Consider the following 19,516-nt stretch of genomic DNA (forward strand, 5'->3'; position numbering starts at 1 on the left):
GGCTGTATCAGTTTTACAGCCTGAATGTGAACACAGTCCAGACTGGCTGAAGGTGTTCCTCCATTCTTCTCAGAGTGTGTGTGTGGACTAAACAGTGTGACACATGGCCTATAGGACCTGCAGCCTGGTTTGACCTGCCAACATCGCACATCTTATTGAACTAGACTTTGGCCTGGAGGCTCCTCTGAGCCTCACAGTGAGGAGAAGTAGTGGAAGATAAAGCTATGGACTGTAACAAAGAACCTAATAATAACTAGCTGTGACACGTTCTCATTTATTGTTTTTTAAGGGGATTATGTGTGATACAAATAGCAGTGACTCAGATGATTGTATTAAAATAAATGAAGAGTTAATTTGCAAAAACAGTTAACTCCATTTTTGTAGATTTTCAGAAAACTATTTTTTGTTGTGGTTTGCTTGACATAATATCAATCAAACTGAAGTTGAGTAGATCGGACTCAGTAGAAATGACATGACAAAAATAGAGATAACTTAAGTTTGATTGATATTGTCTCAGAGAGACGATGGAAAAGTGGATTTTCTGAAAGTTTGTGAAGATGGAGTTATCTGTTTTTGCAAATGAACTCTTCAAATGCTTTTTAAGGTTTACATTTTTTCCTCCTTTGGATAAATTTTGAGAACAAATTCAGTTTTTGCAGAACTTCTTGCCTCACAAAATGTTCGGCAGCATGCTGTGGAATGTGCGTGCACATGTGAATATGTGTGTGTGGGCTGTCGCACTGGTCGGTCGGACAGTGTGTGATGGCTTTCTGAGTGACTTTGAGTGCAACAACACTCACAAAACATGAAGCGAGGGGGAGGAAACACTGGGGTAAATGTGCTTCATTATTATACGGCTGTAACACAAAAAAAGCCTTGTTTAATCCATTTTGGAGGGAAACCAAAATAAATTTTGAATCAGATTTTTATTATAAAATGCATGTCATTCTCAAAGTTCTTGTATTATGAGCAGATAAATAGTGAGGGAAGAGTTTCAACCTCAAATATGCTGAGCAAGTAATTACCACGACAGCAGGGAGGAGATGGGGGAGATCTTAGTGACAATCCCTTTCATCAGCTGTTCTAAGTTCAATACCAGCGTCCCCCCCCTCCTCCTCCTCCCCCTTTCCCTCCCCCAAACTCAACCCTTGCTAATAACCCTCTTCCCCCCTCTGTCCTCTCCTGCCTTCCTGCCCTGGCAGGAGGAGGAGTCCTTCCTGTCATTGGCAGCGCCTTTTAAAGGAAAGGCTGTGAAAACCAGGCTACTGTCCAGGAGATGGCTCCATAAAAACAGCACCAAACACTTAAAAAGGAGGCAGGGACACACAAACACACAACAGTGCACAAAAGTGCACACGCACACACGCGCACACACACACACACACACACACACACACACACACTTTCACAAGCTCAGTTACAAAAACAGAAAACCCCAAACCCTGCAAGCCCCTACACAGTGCTGAAGCATGTTTTGCAATGTGAGATGCACAGTAGGAATATGGACCAAAAGAGCAGAATTCACAACACACACTCAGCTACCATCCATAATGTGACCGTAATGCAATACAAAGTTTAAAAAAACCTGGAAAATCACTGTCACGTAATATTGTTTTTCATGGTCAAGGAGTTGGTCTTTGTCTGCAGTGTGTGGGGGATGGTGCATTTATGGGACAGGTTGTTAAATTTAGGTTTGTCCCTTTTGTCCCTTTCTTTTTTTTATAACTCCCAATAAACCCAGCTTTATATTTCCCCCCCCTTTTTTTGATATTACAGAGTCCATATAGTCAGTGCTGGGGATCAACATAACTTGACAGATGCATCGTTTTCTGCCAAACTCAGTTGCACACATGTGTAAAGGTCAAGAGCAGACATGACCAGACATCAGGCAGTGTGGCAATATGTGGTAAGGTTTTAAATTTTGCACTTTGTTATGGAAAAAAAAAATAAAGATGTCAATGCTGCCTGGCTTGATGATTGCATGCAGTTACACTCTTGCACCAGGTTTGACAGATTTAATATTTAAAGTGACTAAAAGCAGCTTTTCATTAAATTATTGCTGCAAGTGATTCACATTTGGCAGCGTAGATGCAAGGGATAAGAGAAAACTGTAAGACACATCGATAAATCAGAATCAACAAAGAACAAACTCTGTGAAAATTAATGTGGTGAAATTGAGCTATGACGCCAAAATTTAGAGACAAGCTGGAACACGACACGCCGAACCTCACAAGATGTTGGTTTAAATCACTTTTGCTCAACAATCACTAATCAGGCACATCTGCTTGTATAAGACTGACTGCAACTGTAAAAAAAAATGCTCCTATTATTTTAAATAGGTTAATTCAGCTCAACTAGATATAATTGTGTAACCACCCATAATCTATTTACCATGTGTGCATTCTGAACAGATGAGTCTGTAGGTGTCAAAGTCAAAGAGAAATGCAGTATGTTTACATGCAAACCGTAGCCTAATTACTGTGAATAACCAGATTAGTTGTAATTTGGTTTGTGTGATTAACAATCATTAAATAATCTGTCATGGCATGCTCTGTCTGAAAACATTTAACCAGAGAGAGGGATGCCTGGCTGTCTGCAGGAAACTTCTCATGAATTAGATTATTAACCGCAAGGAAAATTGAAACACTTCATGTGGCTAATTTTTGTGTTTTGATGAAAACAGAACCTGTTTTAAGCTGTAACCTGAAACCTGTATTTGTATTTGACCACTGCTACTAAAAGTGTCTATAGAACATAGAAAAAAAAAAACAGTTTTACCTTTGTTCACGTCGTTAAATTTCCTGCAGCACCCAATAACTTCACATACCTTAGTATTCTCATGATCTGGTTGTTATTAAATGGTCTGATCGTGCAATGATGGAAAAGCTGTTTCATTACAAATACTAGAATCTGTGCCTTCACACACACCCTTATGCACACACTGAACTTGAATTTCCACATTCGCGGGGCAGTTTCTTCCTCACCACTCCTAAGAAGGAGCCTATCGGCATCAAGAGAACGAGCACACGCCTATGCTTCATAACCCAGTGACACACATTACCAAAACGCATTAAAGACACTGCTGTGGATACAACCAAAACAGTTATCTGAGCCCTTCTTGTCCAAGAAATGCAACAACCACTACATTTAAAAAAAAAATCAAGCACGAAACCCTCTGTTTTTATCAGTGACCGCCTATAAGAGCATCTCCCAGCTGTATGACGGATAGCTGTGCTCCTCCTATGTGATGACACGACGGTCCATTGTTAAAGTAGCTTTGAAGGGCCAATTTTAAAGAGAGGAGAGGGTGCCCGAGAAAAAGGAGATTATCACTGAATGAAGGGAAGAGTGTTTCCCCTCAAGGCCTGAAACATTAAGATACAAAGAGCAACAGTGGGCTTAATCCCAAATTCCAAACCTCATCCCGCCACTCTTCTTTCAGGCCTCATCCCTTTTAACTGCCCCATGCTCCCACACACTCCCTAATCTTTTAATTGAGCCTTTGTAATTGTAATTGAATCATTAAAAGCTCTTAGTTACACAACACGGGGCATGTAAACTGATCCATGTGTGAGCAAAGAATAAACACACATTATTGCTGCTGGAGGAGGAGGAGGAGGAGGAGGAGGGGGGAGGAACACATACTGTTGGAAGAAAGAGAGGGGAGATCTTCAAAAGAAGAGAAAAACAAATGTCACAGCGCACAAGAGGCAGTGACAGAGAGAGAGACAGACTTCGGCATGTCCCCGCTGCCTTTAATACCTCCTGACGTTGAAACAAAGGAAGGCAAAGAGGTGCTGAACTGCCTCACACAAAAAAGACCAGGAAAAGATGACCCCCCCCCCCCTCTTCTTACACACACACACACACACACACACATTGGAGAGACAGTGTGTGTGTGTGTGTGTGTGTGTGTCAGGCCAAAATGCTCTCAGGAATTTAGAGTCACAATGTCCAACAGAGCATGTTCACAGAAAGCAAATTCATCAATTGTTCACTTTCTAATTAAGTCTGGAGATGAAGTGTGTAGCCTGTAATCAGATTACATGCAATACATACAGGATTACACACAAGAAATGGAGAAATCCTGCATTTAGGGTCACACTTAGTCATGTAATATTGACATGCATGGGTCATAATCTAATTTTTCATTGTCAAACAAGGAGCAGTGTCTAGATTTTGTTCTTTTTCAACTCAAATGAGTCTCTGATTTGATCCCAGTTAAAAAAAACAAAACAGCAGAGAACCAGAAAAACACATTTGTTAACTAACAAATAATCAGAGCATAGAAAGGATGCAGTTGTCTATAAATAAGCCTGAAACTAATAATTATTTTCTTAGTAAATCAAATAATGAATGTAAATTGTCAGACCACAAAACAACAGCCCAAAGCCATGTCTGAAAACATCTTCTTCTCCAAAACACTCATTTGACAGTAATATAAAACTTAAGAAAGCGGCAAATTCTTCGCCTTGGAGAAGCTCAAACTGCAAAAAGTTGCGAGATTTTTTCTACTTTTATTGATTAATCCAATAATTTGTGCTGATTAATTAATCGGTTAATCAGCAGATTATTTAAGATCCAGTTCTTAGCAGAGGAATTTAAAACTGACCTGCTTTGCATCATGTTGAAGAAGGTTTATGTCTTTGGCAAAGAAATAAAGGTACAGTACGAAAAGTGTTACTCGCCTCATGACTAACACTTTTTTGCATGTTGATGTCCAATAATGTTAACAGGCTGAATTCCCCATAATCCTTCTGTTGGATGTGTTTTTAGTTCTTTTATACCATGTGTGAATAAAATGTGTGCACATACAGCAAGACCCGCAACCTGCAAGGCTTAAAAAAAGAAGAAGAAGAAGAAGCCAAATTTCATATAAAGAAAGCATGATTAATGAACATTTGTGGACATTTGTCTTTCAGGCTGGCATCTGGCAAAGCTCCACAGCGAGTTGAAACAGGCCCTGCTGTGGTGTTTGTCATCCTGACTGCTCATCTATCATCATTAGTGAGCACTGTGGCCCTGACAGGGTATGATGCACTGGTATCTAAATAATTACCGAAGACAAATAGACTTAAGGTGCTCAGCGGGGACGTCCCAGATCATCGGAGAAAAGTAGGAGAGGATGTATTTTATCTGACACACACTTCTTGTGAGTCGGTTTCTATAGACAGACAGAACCAATGTTTGATTTTCCAAGTCACTGAGCCAAATGCAATCAAAGAGTGTGAAAATAGACTCCATGACAATAACAAAAGGTTATTATTTTACAAGATAGAGAGACTTTTTCTCATTTATCGCTACGGTGTTTGTCTGACTAACTGTTCCTGTGTGGATGATTAGATTTTTCTTTTTTCTTTTTGAATACCTGATGCAATCTGTGCCTTTCTTACTCAGGTCTTTTGAGGCTAAAGAATGTCTAGAGTTGGGAAACAGGGAGTGCTTATATGTCAAATGATTCATACCTCATCTTTCATTCACCTTTAATAATAGCTTCTGAGTTTTATAGAACTCCTTGGCATCAGTGTAAACACAAATCAAATCTATGTAAAGTGAAGTTCTCATACGCTGAAATGATCTTCATTTGTCTTGTGTTAAGCAACCGTGTGATTTCAAGGCCTTCAATCTGTCGTTGCCGTTTTCTGTTTGGATGTTGGCGCTTGTTGTTTTCTGGACACATCACCGGGTTAAGTCCCTGCATTGTTTGGAGGAGCTGTCAATCATGTGAAGTCATTCATAAAGAAAACAAACAGCGTGATGTATAAATACACTCCCTGACTCTCTCACTCACAATCACAAAAGCGCCACTGAGCACATAAACAAACACGCTTGCAGGGTGAGAACGGGCACATATGATCGAAAGGAATCTGACTCTTCCTGTGGAGAGAGCTGCATGATAACACAACCAGGACTCTGATAAGGATAAGGACACACACACACACACACACACACACACACACACACACACACACACACAGCTGGATGGACAGTATGCTGTACTCACACTGGACACTGCTGCTTGTCCCGGCCCAGGCGAAGGGGTCCAAGCCAGAGAAGTAAGGGGTGGCCTTACCCAGCATGCAGGAGCCTTGTCTGGACACATCAAAGAGAGGCCGAGGGGCCAGACCCAGAGCCTCCATGCAGTCAAACATGCTCCTCTCAAATCTTCTGCTATTGTTCTTGGAAAATCTCAGGACTTAGAGTAACTTAATGCCCTGCTTGGCCCAGGTGTTCCCTGTCTGTCTGTCTGTCTGTCTGTCTGCCTCTGCCCCCTTTCTGTCTCTCCCAGACTGAGTCCTCTACATGGACTGAATCATTTCTTTCTAACTCTTTTGTTTTTTCTCACCTTGCCTCTGTTCTACAACACACAAACTGCTTCCACCCCTCTCCTGCACCCGGACCACTCTCCTGCCTGCTGTAACTGATCTCAGCTCCCCTCTCGCTGGCTCTCTGGGCCTCTCACACTCCACCACAGTCACAGCCAAACTATCTGCACGCTCTCCCAGTCCTGAAAAAAAAAAGGGGGGTGGGGTTGAAGGAGAAGAAAGGGGAGGGTCACAGAGCCCGAGGAGGTGTGCTTCTGCTCTCCCATTGGCCTCCCGCCCAACTCCTCTCCCTTCCCTCTTTTCTCCTTCAAGTTTTCAAACTCACCTCTTCATGTTTCATATTCAGCAAATGAAAACAAACACTCCTCGCCTCCCCTATTCTCATCTTGTTCTTTTTGTTCCACCACAGCAGGGGGACAAATAGTCTCCCTCACAAACAGCACAGCTCTGCCACCTTAAGCATATAAAAAAAAAAAAAGCATCTCCCACCTCATAGAGCGTCTTTGGAGGACAAACTTAATGAGAGGGAGTTTAGTGAGGGTGTCATTTGCTGATTTTCTCAGCTTTCACTGTAATTAGGTGCTCTGATGTGCAGGAATACACCTGCTCACACTCACAGTTATTGTAAAATCAACCAAAATAAAAACCTAGAGTTGGTTTATATTGCATATTTAAGATGACTTGTTTTTATTATTAGAACTAAAAGTTTGTAAAAAAAAAAAAATGCATTAAGAGGAGGAAAGGAAAGCCATTAAATCAAACAAAAAAGAGATAATGATTCATCATCCCTTGATAGTTTTTGCTGAATTGATAATAAAGGCAAAGTTTGGGGTCATTTATCAGATTTCAGTTGGTTAGATTTAGCTTCACAAACATATTTTTCAAGAGTAATTAAAAAGAACTGCGCCATCCATTTATTATCTGTTCACAACTGGAAATATTGTTTTCATATATTAAATTGTATTATAGCAAATAGAGTAATTTCATTTTTACACTTATGCAGATGACCTGCTGTGCACCGACTGAAAGCCTCTAAGGTTTAAACTGCAAACTAAGTCGTCAATTGGAAATGTTCTAAGTAAAACATTTGGTTCTGACTGGTGCTAAATTAAATTGTTCTTGGAAGAAAACCTTCCTAACACATGATCAGGAAATTATTTAAAATATGTATAGATTTGTCTTTAAAGAAGACAAGAAAGAAAGAAAAAAAAAAGGAAGCTGAACTTGAAGAAAAAGACAACACTTTTTTCCCCTCAATGATATATTCAAGTGAATTTATTAAAATTCCATCTGTCGTCTGCAACCTGATCGGCTCTTATTGGCTATCAGCCCTAATTAGGTCAATTAATGAATAATTCAAGTATTTGCATTTGGTTTCAATCCACACATCATTCTGTCTTTCGTTGCAGAAAATCCAGTCCCGCCACACAAAGTTTTATGTGTCTCTTCAAGCTGCTCTTTATCTCTTTCCATTTGGTTTTGGCATGTGCGGCTATTTAATTGAATTCTTTCAGTTCAGTTCAAATGGATTCAGTTATCCTCCCTCCTGGAGCTTATTGGAAACTTCAGTCACACTGAAGTGCGACTCTGCTGCAGGCGAACCACACTGGCCCGAAGTCTGGATAGTTTGTATACGAGACAAACTCGCCCTCCTCCCTCTCCTCCTCCCTTTCCTTCCCTCGTTCAAGAGGGATGAACTCTGGAAGAAACCCCCACTGGGGCTCTAACACCCCCCTTCACACACACACACACACACACACACACACTGACTTAACAACTTGTCCTGCCTGTGGCTTCGTATGCTTCATATTCCTCTTGTATGTTACAATTCTCTATTTTCTTTGTTTTTCTCCTGCCTTTTGTTTATATATCTCCCAACACCCTGAATCCATTTTTTAAAAAGTATTTCTTTCATGATTATTCGGAGGATAGCAGCAAACACCATTTCTGCAGTTTGTTTTATTTGAAAAATAACTTTTTATTTTTTTCGCAGCACTCTCTTAGTTATCCCATGTTTTTTACCTGTTTTTCCTTGACACACACATCAGCACACACTCACACACTACAATGACGCACTGCAGGGAGCAGAGCTACACAATATCAGCCTGCTGAGCTCTCTCCACACCTTGAGACAATTACCCTCCCTGCCTCGCAGCACCCTGCCCCCTGTTGCTGCTTTGAGGAAAGAAGCACACAAATGCAAGAAGGAGGAGGGGGATGCAGGAAAAAAAAAAAGTTGTCTCATTTTCCTTCACTCTTAAGGAAATATAGGCTCACTCCCACTCTTTTAGTTGGGCAAATTGCAGCTCTCCGACTTTGAAACTTAAAACACGGGACTCCCCAGCCGGCCTTTCACACACACACACACACACACACAACTTGTAAGAGGAGCGAGTCGCATTACAACTATTCACAATCAGGTTCTTCAGCTATTCATCCTGTCGTCATGTCTGACACAAACACACAGAAGTGAACAATGGCCTCTCTCTCTCTCTCTCTGTCTGTTTCTCCTCTGGCAGCTCCTCCTGCTTGGCCGCAGTTATTTGCACAAAGTCTCTCCGCGGTCATCAGCGAGCGCACCAATATAGTCACAAACGCGAGGCAAGACTGCTGTTTGTGATATTCATGGGTGTTGGAATGTGCAGCCTACGGAGCGGCAGTGTGCATTTCTGTGTGCGTTCAGACACACGGACAATTATATGTGTGCATGCGCTTCCACAGAGTGCCTGCGATGACAGACACAAAGAAAAACACACAAGCCTCACTCTGTGCCTTTAGGTTCAAGTTACTAATATCACACATACACACAAGCACACTCACACTCAAAACATTACAAAGAACAAGATGTTACTAGTAGAGAAATTACCAAAGGACACTATGTTCACTCTGGAAAAATACACTTCTTTTTTTTGCTTGTGATATCACTGCAGCAAAGGCTTCAACATTTTCACGACTGTCAATGATTTAGATTTACACTGAATATTAATGCAGAGGTCATGAAAATAGGCAGAATTCATCGCTTCCAAAAATAATTGAGAAATATTTTCTTATTCCTGTGAAAATCCTGAGATTGGATCTCATGTTTACTCCAGTTTCAGGAAGCCTTGGGCAGAGAAGGCTCAGCCAAAGAGCGTTACATGGGTTGTTTGCCTAATTCCCTCTACTATTAGGGAAAAGAAGAGAGAACTTAATGTATGAGTGAATACACAGCAGGGAGCTTTTGATGTGGATTTCCGCTAATTTCAAGTCCAGGGATGTTTTCAGTTTCATCTCATTAGGGGACAAAGTCCAGTCATGCGCTCCTGCTGATTAGGACCTGGTTTGAATTAATTTGGAAAATCCTTTTAAACTGTAATTTTGTGTACTTTGGTTCACTTTGCACTAATGAGAGATAAGTAATTTCCTCGATAGTAAACATCTATCTTTGGACAGATATGTCAGCTCCATTCTCACATTATGTTGTGATGATAATGACCAACAAAGATGTGAAAGACTTTAAATGCCTCCCAGTAGATTTAAAGGTAGTGTATACAAGCTGTCTGTGCTGAAAAAAAATCTGGTGTGTAGTAGTAGTACTTTGTAGGAACCAAACAAAGTGGTTCAGGCTGATTCACACAGCAACATTCCACTATGTCCTGTGCACGTTGGTGCTCATGCACACTACTGGTGAAAAGTGGGCAGTGGGAGCAAGAGGCACAGTCAATCCAGCACAAGCTAAGTAGCTAAATATCAACAATCTTTCTCCAAAATTACAGACTACAGCTTTAACCCTATTCAGGACCTTCATGTTGCCATACACAGAAGGTCTTTCAGGGTCCATTGGTCCCCAAGAAAGAATATGTGCAAAATACTTGTTGGTATTCATTATAGACTTTTATAATATGTTAAATAAATTTTCTGTTAAGTTGACGTATTTTTGGTACCAAATGCATGACAAATGTCCCTCTTTTTACATTAAAAAAAATCTTCAAAAATAAAAAAAACAATACCTGTCACCTAAACCAAATGGCCTGGGGTCCAAAAGACCCCAAAAGTCCTGAATAGGGTTAAATGAGCTGACTTTGTATGCTTCACAGATAAAAACAATGTGATTAGAGGTGTAAACAACACACACCCAGCATACCAGATGGGTAGTGCATCCTAAGATCCATCCTGCAGACCTAAAATTTCCTTCCAAAGGAGATCACTTTACACTGGTAGGTTTAAAAGGCTTGTTATCTTTAAATAACCACCAACAAGACACCATTTGTCAGAGCAAGAAACTGTTCAAGTACAAAGCCACATTTTCAACCTTCTAACTGTCATTCAACTAATCATGTGTGACGTGCCCTTCTGTCAGAAAATGTGACCAAATCAAAGCTTAAAATTTGGATCTTTCAAATCACCTGATTTTACATCCTAAAAACTAGTCAAAAATATACCATGTACCCTAAACAGAGACACACAACTGTGAAGCCATTAATGCCCTAGCTGTGACTGACAGTCATCTGACAAAAATTCAGGGGCTTTTTGGCTGAACTTGGCTGAACTGCAGGCTGTGTTTACACAGAGCAAAGGCAGATATGGAAAATAATCACAACAGTAAGTCATTAAATATCTATTACACATGGGACCGACGTTTTTTTCCAGTATTGGTAATACCTGTGGGTAAATGTTACGCATGTTGATTCCAGGTTATTGTTTGTTTTTATAAAATAAACAACTGGAGAATTTTAAGTTTAGTTTTTTCTTTTTTAGGTCAGACTAGACAAAAGACATATTTTAGTTTTCCTACTTCTAGCCATGATTGTGAAACATTTACCCACAGTGAGCAAAAACTCCACGGGGTTCAGAGGTTTAAGGTCCAATTTCACATTTACTTAGGCTTAAGGTCCAGTTTCACCAGAACAGTGTCAAATGTTTACAGCAAAACTGATTCACTTCAACAGAGGCGAATTATTTACATCAAGTTAAAATCTGATGCACAGATTTGTGTTGTTGATTATGCAGGTCTCCTTTGTCAGATGATAAAACCTCGTGCTCTTAAACTTTTCCATTTCACCTTTTGTGTAACCTCTTCATTTACATTTCAACGCCTTTGTGTCTTGTGTTTGTAACACAATATAAAGCAGAACACAATGCCAGACTGGGATCTTCTCAAGCTCTCTCTCTCTCTCTCTCCCTCTCTCTCTCTGTCTCTCTCTCTCTCTCTCTCTCTCTCTCTCTGTGCACGCGTCCTCACCAAATAAGCAACATTTGGAACAACCTTTTGTACAGTTCTTTTTTGTTGTCCTACAAAAATAAACTTTGCATCACAAAGAAGAGAGTGTTTTTCTGCCAGCAGCTTCCTCGATATGTTGAAGGTCAGCACTGATAAGACAGAACACTGTCACTGCAGAGAACGGCAAACCGAAAATGAGATGTTAGATGTGTTGCTTCACTTCTATTGAACCCTCTGTCCCAACATAAACTGCTCGACTACGGTTGAAGAGTTTGCATACACTCGGAAATGGTAAAAATAAGTCATTGGACAAACGGGAGAGCTAACTTAACTTTCAGATTTTCCCCCTATTTAGCCAGACTCACTCTGTATTGAATCAAATTATGTACCAAATTTTGCATCAAAGAATATTTTGTAATTGAATTTCACATTTTTTTTCATTTGATTTTGTTCTTAGGATTGTAATAACATTTTGCTTTAAAATGAGACGAGGATAATTTTATTAAAGCCAAAAAATTCCCAATCTGAAGCAGTGATTGCTAAATCACTGGTGCTGACTCACAGCCTACAAAAAAAAATGTTGATTTTGCTCACTTGTGCAACAAAAAAGAAAACAAAGACAACATTGTGAACACAAATGTTTAACTGAGGTTACATTTTGGACTCTTTAATCTCTCGTCTTATTACTTTAAGCCAAGAAATCACATGTTATATCCTGCTCTCATTATGCAACTGTAACCTAAATTTGATTCCAGAGCTTTTTTACAATCTGCCATTTACATGTTCTTTTTCTACTGTCAACTAGATCATAAAAATGAAACACCATAAACTACACAAAAGTGACAGATTTAGATAAACTATACATACCTGACAGTCTGTCTTGGCTTCAAGTGATGCTTATCATTCTCTATCTGAATGACTTAATGCTGTCCCTCATATCTTTCTATCTCTGGCTGTATATCTATAGAAGTCCCAGAGGCGACATTTTAAAGATGTAATCACATGCTGAGTGCTACTAGCCTGCTCAAATCCCTCGTGTAGAGAGAGACTCCAGAAAACGACTGGAGATCAGCAGATAACAGCTCAGTGAACACATCATCCGTGTGCATGCAGTAACACACACACACTCTCGCTGATTGACAGGTGTGTTCAGCAGGTATTTCTAAGCCTGATGTCAGCCTGACAGGGTTGGTGAGACTCTGCATGTCTCTGTGTAAAGTGTTGGAATCAGACAAGTTAGTTTGTGGCAGACCTTCAACACGTATACAGCAAAGTGCGTGATTAACCAGAGGGAGCATCAACACTAACAAACTAAAAGTGGAAATGGCAATAATTGTTGTCAAAGACATTTTATGTATTATGAAAAGAGGAAATTATAAAAGCACAATATTAAAAACATAAAATGGCGCCTTTGTTCCTTTTGTCTTTTCCATACTGATGCTTAATGTTTGGTGTATTGCTTTGGAGAGTGGACAGTGAAAAAGCCAGACTGACTATAATATGATTTGTAGTTTATCCGAGGGAAACATAAAGTATTAGTTTAGCAGAATAAACGCTGTACATTTTTTTCCCCATATTTTTGAAATGCACGAAAATTAAAATAAATAAATAATTAACAAAAAAAAGACTGTAAATTGTAAACAAAAAGAACTGGTAAAGACTAGTAAAGTAAAAAGCCAAACATACACATTAGGGCAAGAAAATGCATATTAATTATTGAAAATTACTGTATCTTCATGAGATGGCATTTTCTGTTGTTTTTCAGTATTTGTTTTAGTATTTCAGTATATTTTTAGTGCCTTTATTAACAATTTTTCACAGTGCATATACTTTTTCTGTTCTCCATATAATCTGCTTTTTTTTTCTCTTCAAAGAATATTGTTCTCTTTTTTTAGGAGTTAATAGCAAATCCTACAAAAACCTAAATACAGATTCAGTATTTGTAGCCCTGAATTGAACACGAACACTAATGAAACCAAAAGAATACATAAAAGAAAAAAAAATGTAAGAAGTAAAGGATGTTTTCAATAAACACTATTTTATAGCAGATGAGGAGATGCGTTCTTCACCCTTAAATTTCATTGTCAGCATGTCACCAAGTGCTTTGTCAGTGTATAAACTCTGGAAGTGAATCTCTCTACCACCCATCAGTGTGTTTCACTGTGAAGTGCAATAGTGCCCCCTGTGACTCAAAAAGTGAACTCTGCCTCCATCTAACTCTGCCTCTGCAACTGAACATAAGAAAGTCTTTCATCTGCCAAAACTCCCAAACTCCCTTCCTTTTCGAAGGAAATTTCTGTTTCCGTTTGTTCTAATGTAAAGACTTGATCCGCCTCCGTGGACAGCAGCAAATTACAAAGGAGGACCATGTTATGTTTGCTGGTTTTTCCAGGCTGCCACTGCTGCCATCTGCCTGGTTTACCACATGGAAAAAAGAAAAGAAAAAACTCTCCTCTTCTCTTCTCAGTACATGTTTCAAAGCCTAATTATAACCTCAAGTTGACCCTGTAAACTCTTCCAAAACTGTCTCCTCCGTTTTACATTAAAAAGGGCAGATGAGGGACATACATTTGACACACTGTCTTGTCATGTGCGGGTGACGTATGATTGGGATTTCTTGCCTCCTCACTGAACCTCACAGTACTTTGAACTATTAAGATTAAATCAAAGATTTAAATACATTTGTACTGGAATCTGATTTAGGCTGAATGCGACATTGTAGTTTTGAGATAGTTAAAGTTGATGAAGTGAGGTTACCCAGGTTCCTGTGGTTACACAAGTAATTTGCAAAGAATGCAAAGAGAATTTATGTGACGGGTCCATGAAATACACCAAATTGAAAATAATATTATAAACACACATTTTCATTACTGTAACGTGCATGTTACGTGAAGGATTAGTAGGGCAGCTTTGGTTACTCACACAGTGCAGCCATCTCTTTAGGAAGATCTGCTCCAAACCGGCCAAACAGGTGACTACTGGCCAGCAGGTCGAAGGGTGAGTGGCTCCGCATGGAGTTGAAGGTGAACGGGTACATGGCACGAGGGAAGCCCGGCATGTGACGTACTTGGTGCTCTCTGTTGGTTGCCATTGTGAAAAGTGCAGCTCGTGGTTCAGGCGACTTGTCTCCGATGCTCTTGCAGTTTCCTCTTCTTCCTCCTTCTTGGTCAGGGGCCGACAGTGAGGTTGAAATAAACTGATGCCATTCAGCCCCTCTCAGCTGCTGGCTTCTCTGCTGTCCGGCAGAGAGGTACGGGGGATACTTATGAGGCAGGATGACAGAGACCAGAAACCACTTTACCGAGAATCAACCAGGTTCAGACTCTGGTGAAAAGAAGGGAAGAGAAGGAGGAGAGGTTAAATACCACAAAAAAAAATCTCTTTAATCTCAAGAAGTCACCTAAAATCTTGTATTTGTTCACAAATATGCAACTTTTGCAACTAAAACCTACCCCAAAACACAGGTATATAAAGAGAAAACTCCAGAAGCATTAAAAACGAAGACGATGAAGAACAAAAAAGAAGTATTGAAGAAGCAGTTGAGAGAGCGGAAGCACAGGGGGGTACAACAATTTTCTTCAACTTTTTGCGTGTCAAGTAAGGCAACATTTTTTGGGCACTACCATATGATTTCAATCAGCAGAACTGTATTATAAAGGGTCTCTCTGTTCCCTCTGCCAGCCTGACTCCACCGGCTTACCCAACAACCGCCAGCCATGACTGGGGTACAATTAACCCTTATAGAAGAGTCACACACTAATCATCTCACTGTACACATGGACACAAACCCACTTTTCTTCCACTTTGCTGAAGGTTATCGAAGAACACAACTTTTCTCACCTCTTCTGTCACTCGGGAGTCACACTGTGGCTCCACGACTCTGTCAGAAAGTCAAATGAGGGCACCCCTCCCTTCATCTTCCTCCATGACTCCCATCCCCTTCAGTGATTTCATGAGTGGGCGGAGCTTAACTGTCTGTGGTGGAGCTGCGGTAAATAGAGCTTGGCCAAAGAATGTCTTGTTGTTTTGGGCCTGCTTCAGCATGGGAATCAAACACCCAGGGTGGGTGAGAGGCAGAGTGACTGAATAATGAAGTTACAAATGTCCTACATTGAACTAATCCTCCGAATCAGCAGATACACATGCTGAGTAACAGCACAGGATGCATCAGTAATTTGTTTGTCAAACACAAATCACTGTCAGTGCCTCTTATTAATGCATTTGTGAAGACTCACACACAAAGACAGGTCCAGTATACACACATGCTTTATGTCAAAATGTTACATGCTGCTGCTTATTAAAAGAAGAAAGAAAGAAAAAGTGTGATCCAGACCTCATCTCTCAAGAGTTTTTAGAAAATGTGTTTTTTTTTATAATTTATGCAAACTAGCCCTTTAACTACAAGGTAGAACACTAAAATGTCTAATTCAGTGACAGCAGCAGTAGTTATTATTAAGTTTAAATAGTTTAAGGCACACACCTGTGTATATATGGGCTCACGTTTTATTGGATGAAACCCAAGCCAAGGAACTCTGTGTAGACCTTTGCCAACCTTTCTAATGAGGTTTTGAAGAGGTATAGAGCAGAGTAAGGGTCTCACTAGCATCACTTTTTGTGCTGATTTCAAATTACAGTCTCTCAATTTGCTAAATTTATTGAAGTGATGGGATTTTTTCTCCTATGAATTCATTTCTAAAAAATATTATATATATTACGAAGTTATCATTTTGGAAGTAATTGTAATTAATCTGGGCTGCAAAGTGTCTCGGTGGTTAGCAAGAAGATCGCCGGTTCGCGTCCCGATGGGGACACTGGGATCTTTCTGCGTGGTTTGCATGTTCTCCCCGTGCAGCAAGGGTTCTCTCCGGGTTCTCCGGCTTCCTCCCACACAGTCCAAAAACATGTTGAAGTTAATTGGTGATTCTAAATTGTCCATAGGTGTGAATGTGAGTGTGCTTGGTTGTCTGTCTCTAAGTGTAGCCCTGTGATTGACCTGTCCAGGATGTCCCCTGCCTTCACCCTAAGTCAGCTGAGATAGGCTCCAGCCCCCCCACGATCCTAGTGAGGATTTAGCAGTGTATAGATGATGAATGGATGTAATTAATATGACAATCATCAGCTGTGATAAAAGAAAGAGTCTGGACTGAGTCTTGACAAGTGTGAAAAGAGTCATTGCTAAAGTTTTGGACCTCACGCGTAGACTTATAAATGTTTGTTGTGTTGTTTAAAGTAACCAGAAATCAGCCAAATGAGGCAACAGAATCACTGGCTGCATGTTGGGATCTGGACTGTTAAAAACATGTGAGTCAAGAATAGGAGTCTTGTTAAGGAGGCACAGTGCAAAAGAAGTTAAAAGAACAGGCCACGACAGGTTTAAACCCATTTCTAGTGCTCTAAGTGTTTCCAGGAAAACAGTGGACTCAGTAGCAAAAAATGGAAGAAGTCTGGAACCGCCAGGACTCTCCCCAGAGTTGGTCCTAAGTATCTGAGCTGAAAGGGCCTTGATCAACATAAAGGCCTATTTATGTATCATTGTGTCTGAAAAAGTACTTGTGATGTAAATTCCATTATCTGTCTGTCCACCATCTATGTGTCGACCAACATTTTTGACTGTGTCGACTGTCTTTATTACAAGCGATTGTGCATGTGCCAGAAAAACAAGTGGTGCTCAAAACAAATATTTGGTATAAGGAGAGGCTGTACCAGGAGATTCGGCCAGTCACACCTACAAAAATCATCATTATAATTCAACAATTGTTGACAGAGTTGTAATTCAAGTAGTCACTGCCACACTTTGGAGGTGCTTTGATTTGAACATGGTTTCCATTGACAGAGCCAAAACACAGTAGGAAGTTCTAAATTTTCCAGAAATCCTGTGCTATGTCCACCCACTGTGCTCGACACACCTCAGGAATATTCACTGACACGGCGCTAAAGCCCAACACAAGCAGTTGCTGGATCCCGTAAAAATTGCCCCTAGTGTTTTTCTGTCTTTGACGTGAGGGGCAATGTGACCATTTGAAAAGACTAGCACAACTGCATTGTTGTGTCAAACTCCAAACACTTAACCTGTTTGAGGATACGTGTTTACTTTGTGTCTGCTTTCTGAAAGCATGCTCTGGGTGAGCAAAGGTGTCACAATAAGGGGTCTACTTATATTATTACACAATCTCTGTGTGAGGGGGGCTTACGTTCAGCAAACACCAGGCACTGCTCATCACTTGGTTGATACCATCCCCACAGTGGAGCACGGTGGTGGAAGCATCATGAGGGTCCTTCTAAGCAGCAGGGAGGAGGAAACAGTTGACCTTTAAGCTCAACACTGACCCAAAGCACGCAGACAAAACAATGCTGGAGTCACTTTGGGACAAGTCTGTGAGTGTCCTTGAGTGGTCCATACAAATCCCAGACTAAAACCTACAAGATAGTTCCAAGATGCTTCTCATCGAAACTGACGGTGACTCAGAGGATCTGCTGATAAGAATGGAGCAAACTGTTCAAATCCAGGTGTGCAAAACGTGTAGAGACCAAGAAGACTTAAAGCTGTAAGCACTGCCAAGGCCTCTACAAAGTACTGAATTAGGTAGTTCAAGGACTTTTGTAAATCAAAGATTTGATAGATTTTTTAAACTTGTGCAAATTTTCTAAAGAAGATATTTTAACTTTGTTAATCTGAATGTGGATTGATGTGAATAAAATGACAATGCAACAAAGTGAAGGGTCTAAATACATATATGCCATAAAATTAAACTGTCAAAGAACACAAAAAAAGCTAAAAACTTTCCATCGCTGTCCTCATTGCATCTGTTTGAATTGTATTGCGTTACAATCAGAGGTGTTTCTAAGCCTCATTGACATCACCAGGGTGGACATAATATTTAACTAATCTGCAGGCATCTGTGCTACTATTATTAGAGTAAAATTCCTCTACATCCTTTCTTCCCAGACGCACATGCACAAACAGTACACATTACACATTCACACACAAAGTCAGCACAGTGAGTGTTGCTTTTAAAGTCATATTTCCCATATTGACATATTTTCTGTAACTGCTTGGCTCCGCTGCGGTTTTTCTTCTCTGTGAGGGCCAGCGAGGGAGAGTCCCAGCAACTATTTTCACAAAGAAACTTTTGTGTTTGACGATTAAAGAATGTCAAACACAGGTTGGACAAAGTGTGTAGCGATTATAAAAAGGGATTACATACACAGTGCGGAATGGTCACATTTTGTAAAACATACGCATACACATGCCTCTCTAAAAGCAGAGCGCAGAAACATACAAGAGTAGACATGCAGGCCACAGCGGTGAACGCACACAGATGTTCTGGGACTTTAATCATGTTCATGGGCAAGTAATCAGTGGAAAACACACAACGTTCACACATCCTCAAGCACCACTGAAAGAAGCAATTGACCTTGAAGAATGAAATACAGGATGGAGGATCCTACCACAGATGCGGCGGGTTGACTCTTTAACCAATCAAATACAAAGACCAAAATCACTAGTATGAAAGCCAGATGTACAAAAAGGATCGGGACGAAGAAAAAATAAAGTGTCGAAAGCTACAAAAAAATATGGAAAAAGTCAGGAGGAAACAAAGGAAAAGAAAGAGAGGGGAAGAACATAGGAGGCGAGTTTCGAGCATCTGGCAAGACCATGTGTAAGAAATGAACAGAGTCCTATTAATTAGAGCCATACTGGAATCTGGATTAATAAGAAAAGAACAGACTGTGGTAAAACAGCATGGGAGGAGGGAGAAAAAGTGGGCAGAGAGGTTGTTGAAAACGTACATAAAAATAAAGAAACAATTTTATTTCCACTAATAAACTATGAAATAATGTGTGCCTGAGCCAAGGAATGGTTTCTTTCTCTCTAATGAGTAACACCCCCGCCCCCTTCACTCTCCCTCCAGGGGGAATACACCTTGGGTAGGGCAACAAAAGCAGTGCTGTGTCTCTGGGCCTCCAGGCCTCAATGCTGCTTTTATGA

The 19,516-nt window shown here is 40.3% G+C and overlaps 1 protein-coding gene across 4 annotated transcripts in view; it reads right to left on the reverse strand.

Annotated features, from left to right (window-relative positions):
• LOC103376573 (retinoic acid receptor gamma-A-like) overlaps nt 1-19,516 on the reverse strand; it is a 39,110-nt gene that overhangs the window by 11,389 nt on the left and 8,205 nt on the right. Inside the window, exon 2 of one of the 4 annotated variants that reach the window (XM_008306982.1) lies at nt 14,449-14,850. In XM_008306982.1, coding sequence (XP_008305204.1) covers nt 14,449-14,617 — 169 coding nt within the window. In that variant the 5' untranslated portion in view covers nt 14,618-14,850. Of the gene's footprint in view, nt 1-2,778; nt 3,571-5,603; nt 5,972-6,004; nt 6,769-14,448; nt 14,851-19,516 lie in introns of those variants that run through there. The other 3 variants (XM_008306983.1, XM_008306984.1, XM_008306985.1) reach the window with 3 other exon arrangements.

Source organism: Stegastes partitus, unplaced genomic scaffold, assembly GCF_000690725.1.
Source record: "Stegastes partitus isolate 25-593 unplaced genomic scaffold, Stegastes_partitus-1.0.2 Scaffold51, whole genome shotgun sequence".
Taxonomy (NCBI): Eukaryota; Metazoa; Chordata; class Actinopteri; family Pomacentridae; genus Stegastes; species Stegastes partitus.